The 11,996-nt window shown below is 46.4% G+C and overlaps 2 protein-coding genes across 7 annotated transcripts; one reads left to right on the forward strand and one right to left on the reverse strand.

The window, feature by feature from the left end:
* The first annotated feature begins 202 nt into the window (after positions 1 to 202).
* Positions 203 to 2,055, forward strand: LOC120710112 (ras-related protein RABA1f-like). 2 transcript variants are annotated; one of them, XR_005689831.1, is made up of 3 exons: positions 203 to 825; positions 1,263 to 1,855; positions 1,892 to 2,055. XR_005689831.1 is itself a non-coding variant. In XM_039995778.1 (2 exons), exons 1-2 carry the CDS (start codon positions 602 to 604, stop codon positions 1,696 to 1,698), a joined length of 660 nt encoding a protein of 219 aa, XP_039851712.1. In that variant the 5' UTR covers positions 203 to 601; the 3' UTR covers positions 1,699 to 2,033. The 2 variants fall into 2 exon arrangements, 1 of the variants encoding a protein (XP_039851712.1); XM_039995778.1 differs by having other exon boundaries at positions 1,263 to 2,033.
* Positions 2,056 to 2,197: 142 nt separating this feature from the next.
* Positions 2,198 to 11,360, reverse strand: LOC120710110 (probable E3 ubiquitin-protein ligase ZFP1). 5 transcript variants are annotated; one of them, XM_039995773.1, is made up of 6 exons: positions 10,915 to 11,262; positions 4,141 to 5,021; positions 3,549 to 3,901; positions 3,124 to 3,225; positions 2,880 to 3,044; positions 2,198 to 2,668 (listed from the first exon to the last, which is right to left on the reverse strand). In XM_039995773.1, the coding sequence occupies exons 2-6, from the start codon at positions 4,937 to 4,939 to the stop codon at positions 2,525 to 2,527; spliced, it is 1,563 nt and encodes a 520-aa protein (XP_039851707.1). In that variant the 5' UTR covers positions 4,940 to 5,021; positions 10,915 to 11,262; the 3' UTR covers positions 2,198 to 2,524. The 5 variants fall into 5 exon arrangements, with proteins under 5 accessions (XP_039851707.1, XP_039851710.1, XP_039851711.1 ...); XM_039995776.1 differs by having other exon boundaries at positions 2,203 to 2,668; positions 3,549 to 3,898; positions 10,915 to 11,242; XM_039995777.1 differs by having other exon boundaries at positions 2,203 to 2,668; positions 3,124 to 3,222; positions 10,915 to 11,239.
* Positions 11,361 to 11,996: the final 636 nt, after the last annotated feature.

Below are 11,996 nucleotides of genomic sequence, written 5' to 3' on the forward strand. Positions count from 1 at the left end.
GACTCTGCCTTCGGCAGCTGCTACGACACGAAGACCGACCAGCCAGCGAGCCGGGCACATGCGCGCGCACCAGCCGAGTCAGCGAGACGGAGCCACGACCGAGACAACGCCTCGTCTGTCTGTCCACCTCACCACGCGTGCCTACCCAATCTCCAAGGCCACGGCCCACGGGCCACGGCTCGGCTCCCCCCGGCACCGGCCTCCAACCTCCTCCTCCCGCGCCGCCGCCCTCCCGATACGATACCCCCACAACACAACAAACACAGAAGAGCAGCGCGACCGCGGCGACCTCGTCCCCCCTGCCTGCCGCCCCCACCCTCCTCTCTCCTCTTCTTCCCCGCAGCAGCGCCAGCCCACCAGATAGAAGAGACGCGCCGCGCCGCGTTGCCCAGCGCCGCGTCCTCCGCGTGGTTGGGGGCTGCTTATGATTGAGGCGGGGGCCGGCGCCGCGCCTGCTATTTAGGGAGCCCGCACCGCCGCGCGGGAAGCGGAGCGATCGAACCGTAGCAATCGATCGATCAATCAATCAATCAGCCTGCCGATCGACCGATCGAGGAGAGCGCCCTGCACGTCTGCTGCGGCCTGCGGGGGAGGGGGGGAGATGGCGTCGGGGTACCGCGCGGAGGAGGAGTACGACTACCTGTTCAAGGTGGTGCTGATCGGGGACAGCGGCGTCGGCAAGTCCAACCTGCTGTCGCGGTTCGCCAGGGACGAGTTCAGCCTCGAGACCAGGTCCACCATCGGCGTCGAGTTCGCCACCAAGACCGTCCAGGTCGACGACAAGCTCGTCAAGGCGCAGATCTGGGACACCGCCGGCCAGGAGAGGTACGGACGCGCCGCGCCCTTCGCCGTGCAATCTCTTCTCGTTCGTTTGCTGTGTGTGCTCTGTGCTGCTGCTTTAGGATTTCTGCGCCATTTCCAGGGCCTGCCTATGTTGATTGATAATGGGTATTCGTATGGAAAATTAAGCGTAACTGACATGGGGATGCTTCTGGTTCATAGTATTTCTGATATGAAAAAACCAAACCACCAAGTCCAAAGGGATCGCTGATGATGATCGCTTAATGTTTATGGCTGAATACGGGATTCATTGATTCACATGTCAAAAGTGAACCGAACAATTTAGCACACACGCCTTCTCTTGCTCATCACATTTTCACGGCAGCTAACTTTACGTGCATTCGGCTAGCGTGCTGTTCAATATTCTTCTGGTTTTCTGATCGCTCTCTGCGTGCCCTGCCCCGCGTTCGCCTCCTCTGCAGGTACCGCGCCATCACGAGCGCCTACTACCGCGGCGCGGTGGGCGCGCTGGTGGTGTACGACGTGACCCGCCGCGTGACGTTCGAGAACGCGGAGCGGTGGCTCCGGGAGCTGCGGGACCACACGGACGCCAACATCGTGGTCATGCTGGTGGGCAACAAGGCGGACCTGCGCCACCTCCGCGCCGTCTCGCCCGAGGACGCCGCGGCCTTCGCGGAGCGGCACGGGACCTTCTCCATGGAGACGTCCGCGCTGGACGCCACCAACGTGGAGCGCGCCTTCGCCGAGGTGCTCCGCCAGATCTACCACGTCGTGAGCCGGAACGCGCTCGACATCGGGGAGGACCCCGCCGCGCCGCCCAGGGGCAAGACCATCGACGTCGGCGCCGCCAAGGACGAGGTCTCGCCCGTGGACGCGGGCGGGTGCTGCTCGGCTTGAGCCTTTTTTCCCTTTCCCCCTTTTTAGCCCTGGTCAAACGATGAGACGCTTTCCTGGTAACCAAACAGGGCCTAAGGAAGAAAAGACAGGACGTGCTGCCAACTGCCGCAATCTTTCTTGACAATTGACAGGGTCAAGCGGTTGGGGTTTGTTGGCGCTCGACAATTGACACCGTGTTTTGGAGAGGGCCGCATGTTGTTTTCCAACCTTGCAATCGCTGTCCTAGTGTGTATTCATCGGCCCGCCCATGATACGGTAGCATATAGTACATATAATTATTATAATTATTACAAGTGAAAGGTTATGACTTGTGAATGTAGTCTTTGCATGTTGAACTGGGATGTGCAATTGTGAGCACGACCGTCGACGAAGTGCACGCTTAAAGAAAATATGAACACTCAAAACTCAAACTGCAGAAAAGCTATCCTCAGTGGATGCAGTGATGCCACCATCACTGATTCATCGTCCAGGGTCATTTAGGCCCTGTCAAAGTTCTAAAAAATGTACAGGAGGATCCATGCTGTATTAGTTTCATTAAAGTTAACATAGATACAAGGCTGCCTAGCGATGCCATTACGGAAGCTTTTGTTTCCCCGGTTCGCCTCTTCATACACAAGGGGGGCGAACTGAGCAACTTAAAATATTCTACATTTGGAGAAAAATAATAAATGTTATGGCTGTACAGTTTCAGGAAGCTGAGTACTCCCGATCAAAACAAGGTGAACAGCAAATACAGGTAGCACCATTGTCTACCACTTATATACAAAATTGAGGTGAACGTTTGTCCAAGCAAATAGCTAACAGGCTTATTCATTCCTGCTCATTGTCAATGTCTTTGGTCGGTAGACAATGCTGTTGTCTTGCAGATGGGGCACAGGTTCTTCACCAACAGCCACTGATGCACGCACTCTGCATGGTACCTGTGACCGCAGTCAAGGGTGCCAATGCAATCTTTAACCTGGTACTCCTCCTGCGAGATGCACCGAGCAAACTTTCTTACAACAATAATTTGGCGAGTAACAAAGTACACCAACACCAGTGCTAAGTTTAAACAAGTGCAACAGCTATGATATTAAAGCGAAATATAGGACAGATAACTGGTTGACGATTCATTGCTTTGAACAGCTGAAATCTTAGTTGTCAATAAAGCAAGTTATCTAATTATAGTGAAAGAGAAGGACCTGGCATATAATGCAAGCATAATTCTCTAGAGAAGATTTAGATGGCTGATCAGACATGCTGGATGTTCCTGGAACATATAAGCTAGTCCTCAATTTATCTACAATGAGGCATTTTGTCAAACCAGTATTGACATCTCCGATCTGCTCTTCTAGTGCTAAAAGCTCCTGTAGTGAAAACAAAAGAAACATGTCAGTCAATAGCTGATGTGTGATGCAAGTCTACAGAAGAGGCAGCACACAATACCTCATAAGTCATGCTGTCTATATCTAGCCGCATATCTCTATGCTCATCTACAGAATTTGACACTTCATACAATCTTGAAAAATCCATTATAGTGGCATGCTGCTGGGACAAACAAATAACCATGTGAGCTACAAGTGCAAATAATATACATGCTTAACAAAAACAAAAGCAGTACATTCAAGTGCTGAAATATTTCTGCCAAGAGTTTAATACATCTGATTACTGTACGCTCATGTAGCTAAGACATAGTTTCAGCTACTTATTACAAAGTATAATGACAGAAACAAGTTACACGCTGGTATAAATCAGAAAGGCATATCATTTGATAAGTGTGATTATTACGTAACAAGGCAAACTTGTCACATCTATTTATCCCCAACTGCAAAGGTAGCTACCAGCCAGAATAAAGTGTTAGTGTTAGTTACCTCAGGTGGTAGAATCCTTACGTTCCGGTGGTTAACTGGATTTGCCAGAAACGGATGCTGTGGAGGCCCAAAAGTACGTTCAGAACTGGAGAAGATAACAGGAATTCGTGGACCTAAGTGGAGCCGGTTTCCAGTATAATTAACACCACCATGCAATACACCATTATTCTGACATTGTTGGTAAGGGACTTGCATTTGAGTATGATCAAGCATATGATGAGCTTGCATGCCATGCATCACGTGCTGGGGGAAGTAAGGTACAGGTCCCCGACAAACAGCTGAAGGGCCATTCTGATATTCATGAAAACCTCCATTTGCCATTTCTGTGGCTCCTGAATGGGCAAATCTGCTTGCTGATAGCAAAACATTTCAAACCATATAACCCCAATAAAGAACTCAGAATACCATTTTACTAGTAAACTGACTTGCATTTTTGTAATTCTTTTTGTAATTCTAACAAACCAAGCTAATCCATTACCAGTTCAGTAATCAGGTACACTTGGCACATCTTTATATTTATCATTACTAATTCTAAACAGAACTTTGAAAATATATTTTGAAGATGTTAGCATTCCATGAACCCCTTACTTACCTTGAACATTACTAGTTGCATTGATGTATTCCCACTGGGGAATTCCATCAGCAATACCATTTGCAGCCTGGGACATCCATGAATGGCCAATGTGAGTTGTTGGAAATGTATAGTTCGCACGCTGTGCTGATTCTGGAGGAACAGGCATTGAATTGAACCCATTAGTTCCAGTTACGGAAGATCCTTCTAAGGATTGCCAACTGCTGTGGCCGTGATATTCTGATGGGTTGAATGGTGCGACATTAGAGGACACACTGGATTCAAAAGAAGGATCCCAAGGCCTAAGCATAGGATTCTGAGGTGCATGAGAAGATGAGCTTGAGCTTGCAAATCCATTAACAAAATGGTAGCTTCCCGCGACTGCAGCATTTTTCCTTTTAATATGTCCTCTAGCACTTTCACCAGTACTGTCATTTCTGCTACTCTCATCCATACTTCCTGGGACTTGGTTTAAAGGCAATGGTTGATTCGTCGATCCAAAGCTCTGAGCATGAGAAGCATATCTGTTCATTGATGTTGATGACATGCAGGGATTGTACATAGTTGATGTGAAGACAAAACCAGAATCAACACCTAAATTCAGGGGTGGGTTAGGAACAGGCTGATACTGATGATTTATGCCCACATCATAGTAATTTCTTATATCCGAGAGACCAATGTTCGTTGTGTTTCCTACAACTCTGACAGCATGTTGTGCACCTTGGTCGGATATCTCACTAGCATTGCCTCCACGAGCTTGCCCTCTCTCAGATGTAAGATCAACGACTTGGGGAGTGCATACCATATTTCGAAATGCCATAACGCCAATTATTATTTCCCTTAGCCTCAGGAAATAGCTAAGGCAGACTAAGTCAACGACTATGCTTTATCATCACCTCTACCTGATACCACATAAAAACGAGGTAGGGTTAAATAAAGTTAGTAGGCTCAGAACATGACTTGCCAAGCAACAAAGTTGTGGAGTTCAGGAATTTGCAAGGTAAAGGACACAACAATTTTAACAGTTGCATGTTAAAAAGGTAATGTTATAAAAATGCTAAAGAGGACATAGAAGGTAACTAGCAAAGTCTATACAGATATATAGAAGTGAAGTTGTCACACAGAACACTGACACTTGACAGGTAAAGACAGACCCTATAGGTGACAGGCAATGAATCAGTGTCCCTCAAATACTTGAGTTATAAAGCTCAAGTTTAAGACAACTAATGGTGTGGTTCACATTCACCCAACAATACTAAATTAAGACACGCAGCTTCTCCAAGTCAAGCATAACTACCCAATGATAAGTTGATTCTTAATGTTTAGATTTTCTTTATCATAAGCAAGATAAAAGTAGCTATTTTCTTCTAAATCAACCCATTTCACAAGGAGCAGTGCTAATTAATTCTTACTCAAGTAACCTAGCGCAACATAATGCATTCCATATATATGCAACAGATGCAGTCAGAGTTCAGGATTGCCTCCAGGACTTCAAAAAATGAAGTAATACATCACTCGTTTAGCATTGTATATGATGTATACAATGACTCTCTGAACCAAAAACAATAACTGTCATAATATTATGCCAGTGGCAATGCCGTAAAAGGAACCAAAATAACTTCTATCCAACGAAAAAAAACATCACTCGCAGAAGGATCCATCATTTTTACATATATCAATTAGAAAGGAGTGGGGATGACAAAGATCAGAGGACCGTAGCAATCACTCTGATTATTCATCCTAGGCACATCATTCAAAGATCCAATAATCACATGTAATGTGCTAAATGAAAGTGGAAACTTTCTGACATCAATGAAGATAAGTGATAATTACAGCTACTATATAGCCGAAAAGGGACGAGAGGTGTATAATTGAAGCCAAGAAAATCATACTTTTAGTGAGGTCAACAAAAACTACTGGTGGAAAGGACTCAAAGAAGGATCTGCACAGACAACGAAAAGCATGGAGGTAAATGCAACCAGCAGGGTGAACAGCTGTTTAATAAACTCTGATTACCAGCTGATTACTTATGTGATCAGCGCAGTTTGAACCAGCAATTTGATAATTTGACCAATTTGGTGCCTGAGAGGAAGGGGGAAGACTAACAAAAAATGGATGCATATGCATTACAGGCTAGAGTGTATGCAGGTTCCATAATAAGAACTAGAAAGCCAGCAGTATAATACATATAGATGATTGTAACAAGAAAATATTTCCTTTTTCAAACGGAAACACCACGGCTTCAATCCACCACCAGTCAGTTCACTGCTAATAACCAGCAGAAAATCTGCATTTCACACGCACTGTTGAACCCTCATAATGGCTTTAAAGTCGAAGGTGCCAAATAGAGTAAAAGATTGGAAGAATTGTGAGGTAGAAGACAAAGGTAAGCATGTACATTGTGCGAAGGAAAAACTGCTAGCATAATGAGCAGCATGGGTAACACATATAGATATAAATGACCAGTCTTTTCTGTATTGAACAAAGAAGGCAAGACATTATGAAAAGGTGAAATCCAGTGAGGTCCTATAACGCTAAGACAGACTGATACCATATTGGGCAGCTATGGTTTGAAATTAATAGATGATTGTGCGCTGTTACCCCCAGCGCGGTTTCTAGCCAGTTCTGAGGGAACCAGCTTTATACCTTCTGGTTTATGTCTACAAGTAGCGCAGGCAGTTATTCGGTGTTTTTCTTTGGGGTACGAGAAAGAGAAAGAATTTTCTTCATATGAAAGTGGGATTCGTCTGTGCCTTCTTGTCCGATAAATGCTCAAGTCTTTTACTGCCCTTGCCAGGGAATGTAGGGTTCCTCGATGAACGAAAAAAAAAGATAATCCTTGCCCACGTAGAAATCCTAAATTTACTTGACATCAAATAGCAATCCAGCCAATAGTGCATGCAACTAAAGATATAAACAAGAACTTTGACGATGCTCATTATCAAGCACAGTAACAACTATGATGATACACAGCTCTCCTGCGTGTTCGAGGAAAAAAACAACTATGTCCATGCAGAACGCACTGAAAATGTGTAATATCTTATAGTAAATGAAATTTAGACTTCCATTCAAGGTATATTTAATTTGATTGGTTTATCAAATCCTGAAAGGACTGCATTCGAAACAACAGTACACGTGATAGTCTAGGAGTAGCACCAAGTGGAGAAAAGCTTCTGCAACAGTGGTAATATAGTTCGTATATAACGGGGGCGTCCAGACTACAGAGACAATGATGCATAGAAGAATCCTAAGACTGTAAGGCACCAAATGTAAGGATGTGTTAATTCTTTTCTCCATCAATATTTACATGTTCTTTATTGTTGTTGTTTTTCCCTTTTTTTTCTGGTGGTCCATGTTAGGTTTCATCTCTACTGTCGGTACACTGTAGCAGGGATACCCACTCCTACTGCAGCAAGGCAGGACTCGCGTAGTCATCCGTAACTACGCCATAAGGGGCGGAGCAGCCGGGCCCCACGGGTCAGGCTCTTATCTCACCGGGCCAACGGCCCCGGACCCGCTCCCCGCTCTGGGACGGGTCCGGTGACGCCACGTGTCCCTGAGGAGGGGAAGCTCCGCGCCAACAGCCGAGGGCTCGGACCCCCCATAGGGGTCCGAGACCTCCCCGCGTCCTTCCGGACCTCCCACGCGCGTAGAACCAACATACTGCCGGGGCGGGGTCCGGGGGCGCCACGTGTCCCGCAGGCACAGGCGCGGGCGCGAGTCTTCCACTGGAAGACTCGCCCACCCACCGCATTCAATGCGGGTGGTTGAGGCGTGCTCTGCCGCCGCGGCACGCGGGGCAGCCTTTGTCAGGCCTCACTGTAGACCGCATATTACCGAGGTACGCAGTGCAGTCGCATGCGCCGCATCCGCGCAGAGCCCGTCTGTCGCATTAAATGGATACGACGGCATGGCACCTTTTCATCATACCGCCTACGCCGCAAGCTACACGGCCCATTCAGCTACGCTGCAGGCAACGCCGCAAGCTACACCCTGGCGCCGTTTCGACAAGACAGGGCATGGCTATGCCGGACGGAAGATTCCCACGGGCAGAGTAAGGAAATCCAGGAATGAGATCTCCGTCGCCTGCAATGCCATAATGTCTGTACAGTATATCATTTTATACTACATCGTTGGGCCCACCTGTCGGGGACTCAACGGCCATGTACGCGCCTCCCTTGAGATATAAAAGGGAGGCGCTCACTGCACACTTCAGACACGCGAAGACTCTCACAACACAAGCTCGGTTTCACTCCGAACAACCCTGCTCTCAACCTCTTGAGAGCGCAAGCAATACAATACACAGTGGACGTAGGGTATTACGCTCCGGCGGCCCGAACCACTATAAACCTGCTGTGTTCATCGCGTTCTTCCACCGAGATTGGGCTAATCCTAGCTAACCCCCGAGTACTCACCCTCTGGGTTTAGGCGGGTGCACTACGCCACCCGACTGTGAGTTTGCACACCACGACATCTACCCTACCCCAACTTGCTTGGGAATGAAGGCTTTGTTCTCATGGAGTTGTGGTGGTGGACTGGTGGTGGTGGTGATTCATCAAATCCCAACTAGGTCCTAGAAATCTAGCGAAACAGGTGATTTTATGTTAGGATATGAACCCTGACCACAATTTCTTTGTAGTCATTAAAAAAGAGAGGAAAAGAGATATACTTTAGGTTTCGCGTAAGAAAATTATCGCGAGTATTAACATAATGTTAACAGCAAAAAAGAGTGAATGTGATTGAAGATTATTCTGTACGTGTGGATTGAAAATAGAACCTTTGGGAGTAGGGAAACTTCATATGCATAGAATGTGGCAGAAATTTAAAACTAAGGGGAAATTTAAATGATGTTACAATACTTCCAAAGTTTATTGCATTGCACCAAAAAGCAGAATGAATGCAAGCTAGTACTCCTCAAAAGTAGATAAAGATAAATAGACAATAAGAACACCAGTAATCAGAGCCTTACAAGGTGCTTGGAAAATACTATAGTCTCTGTACTATCCTATTAAATAATGCATGCTACTGTTATCAAAAAATTAAAAAAAAATAATGCACGCTACTGTTATCAAAAAATGAAAAATAATAATGCATGCTATATATATCATCTTGACTTCTTGGGCAAAAGGTGGCTACAGATACTACGATTTCCGATTCCAAATATATAAGGATAGTGGAAGCTACGACAAATAGAGTGCCAGTAATCTATTGCAAATAAATACTTTACTATTTTAAGCTTATTTACTGTTTAATCATCCCACTGTGCAAAATAACTAGACAACTAAACTATGTATATCACGAAGGTGCCAGCAGAATCAATTATCTAACAGTACAGATGAGTGCTGTTATGGATGCTGACGGGGTCGAGAGAGAGTGCTGGGGAAGCGGCGGCGGTGCTACATTACCCGCGATGCTACAGTGCCGCGGGTACTGTTCACGTCGCGGCGGCTAGGGTTGGGGGCGCCGGGAACGCCGGCCGCGGGGCTTCGCCCACGGCCGGCAAGAGGGAAGGGATTTCCTTCTAATCTCTTACTTGATTAGATTGATACATCTCCTCTCCTTAGATAAAGAGGTTTACTTGACCCCTAAGCAAGCGACTAATAAATCTTAATGGGCTAAGGCCCAATAAGCCCTTGACTCCTCTAACAAGTGCTCTCTATTTAAATATCCTATAAAGTGAAGTAATACCAAAGCAGTTCAAAAACACATGCCCATCCACGTACACATTTGCACCAAAAGATCAATTTTGTAGTAAAAAAATCTCCATGATCAACTAAAATTGTATTAAGAGTGGTCATCATTATCACAATTACCAGCAGTGAACCAGAAACTCGAATCACAAGAAATATTCTACACACTGAAACATAGAAAAACAACTCAGGACACATAACTCTAGAGGTATATCGATCATCTCCCTAACCTGCTAGTTGTAACTTTTAGTGATCAGCAACAAGTGCAAACTTCACTTGCCAAAATGTATCATATTTCCAAACAACCAACCAAACAGCTACCCACCACAAAAGTTCACAACTGCAACATCCCAAGCCCCACCAATGACTCAACCACACCGAATATTGCTGGAAAGTAGTACCTATTTTGTTTATCATTAGTATCTTCACCAAAGAAAGTTCACCTCCAACAAACTCACAAAATGCTCAGCATACCTGACTCGACTAATAAGAGGCCACATTTCCCATTCTCTGCACTAATCACATGCATGCATGCGCTTCCATCTTAAATGGAAGCAAATACACAGCAAAAGCAGGACTGAGCAAAAGGGCATAATTTACCCACTAATCGCACACGTAAGCGTAGCGGATGCATCCCCCCTTAGCCCCTCAATGCCCACCAAAAAATGCTTTAAAAATAAATGCTAACAAGTCTGAGCAAAGTTCTCCACGCCAACCAAACGCACATGCAAATAAAGCACAAGACATATCAGGCGGATTCAACGCTCTCTAAATTTTAGCCACTAACCAGAGACGGAAACGACCACCCACAATCCCGAGCTGAACTAACCGGAATGCCCGTACTGCGGTATCCTTGTGCGGTTATACTCACACAGTCCCACCTCCCCCCTCCAATTACCGACGAAATTCGCCGGCAGTGCCGTACAGGGCACTCAAATCGCACGCTCCCACGAATCCAATTCCTTCCCCCGCACTCCGCCCACTCGCGCACGGCCGGCGCCCAAGTAGGCAGATACCTTCGCGCCCACCCAAAGGCAATCCAGCGAGACCGAGCAAATCGCGGGGTGAAACTGGGAGAAAATGCGGGGAATTCGCAGATCGTCACCTCGGGGAGCACGCGATCCGATCGGCGAAGTGGGAGAGGGGAACGAGCCAGCCGACCGCGGCCGTCGGCGGAATCTGTGGTGGGTGGCGCCTCGCCTCGGGAATCGCGCGCTGCTGGGGTGGAGGGAGAGGAGCGATCGCCCGCCGCGGTGGGGCGAGCGGAGGGCGATCGGCGGGCGGAGGGGGGGAAGGGGATCGGGGGGAGGAAATTGGCCCCGGGAGGGAGGGGAGTGTATTTATAAGCTCGAGAAGCTTTTTTTTAGAGAGAGGAGAAGAGTGGTGGTAGAGGGAGGGAGGGGGAGAGAGAGAGAGAGAGGTAGAGGAGGGAGGACGGAGGAGGCTCTGGTTTCTATCGGTTTTTAGGCACAAGATGCACAAGGGGATATAGCATTGCTACCTCTTTTCTATCCGTCTGTTCTTTTTTATAAATTTCTTTTTTATGCGTGTGAGAGAGAAAGGCGAAGAGGAGAGAGAGAAGGACGAAGAGGACGGAGAGGAGAGGAGTAGCTCCATTTCTTTGTTCCGCGTGTGATTGTATGCGGGGAGAGATTCTATATGCCACTATGTGCTTTGTTGTAAATTCTTCCTTACCCGATAATTGTTTACCGCTCCTGATAATTTTAATTTTTTAGACCTATAGTACTTATTATGTACCTAGATATAGTGTATGTCTAGATGTACGATAAAATCTACATTCCTTAATTAATACCCAGGGTGTTGAATAAGTTTTAAACACCCCGACCAGCCCTCAGACCCAAGCCCATCTAGCATCTATCCCGCAACCGGAAAATTAAGAAGTGCAAACCAGAAATAGATCTATGTTACTGAAAAATTTAGCCGCAACCAGAAAACTAAAAAGTCCTAACCGGAAATCGGTCTACGTGACAGGAAAATATAGTTGAGCCATCCTGAAATTGGAAAATCCAAGATTCTAACCGGAAATCTATTCAATGTAACCGTGGAGATGGAAATTTTGGGAATTGTGCCAGCTCGAAGCCTTTTGTGAGACTGTTTGCGGTTACTATACCATTTTCCGGTTTAAAAAACATTGGTTTCCTGTTGAAATAGCAATTTTCCGGTTTT

Source organism: Panicum virgatum, chromosome 5K (genome assembly GCF_016808335.1).
Source record: "Panicum virgatum strain AP13 chromosome 5K, P.virgatum_v5, whole genome shotgun sequence".
NCBI lineage: Eukaryota > Viridiplantae > Streptophyta > Magnoliopsida > Poales > Poaceae > Panicum > Panicum virgatum.

Coding starts and splice junctions, on each gene's coding strand:
- LOC120710110 (XM_039995773.1), bottom strand. CDS start 4,939: ATGGCATTTCGAAATATGGTATGCACTCCCCAAGTCGTTGATCTTACA. Junction 3,902..4,140: donor TGCAACTAGTAATGTTCAAG/GTAAGTAAGGGG, acceptor TTTTGCTATCAG/CAAGCAGATTTGCCCATTCA. Junction 3,045..3,123: donor TAGACAGCATGACTTATGAG/GTATTGTGTGCT, acceptor TTTTCACTACAG/GAGCTTTTAGCACTAGAAGA.
- LOC120710112 (XM_039995778.1), top strand. CDS start 602: ATGGCGTCGGGGTACCGCGCGGAGGAGGAGTACGACTACCTGTTCAAG. Junction 826..1,262: donor GACACCGCCGGCCAGGAGAG/GTACGGACGCGC, acceptor CCTCCTCTGCAG/GTACCGCGCCATCACGAGCG.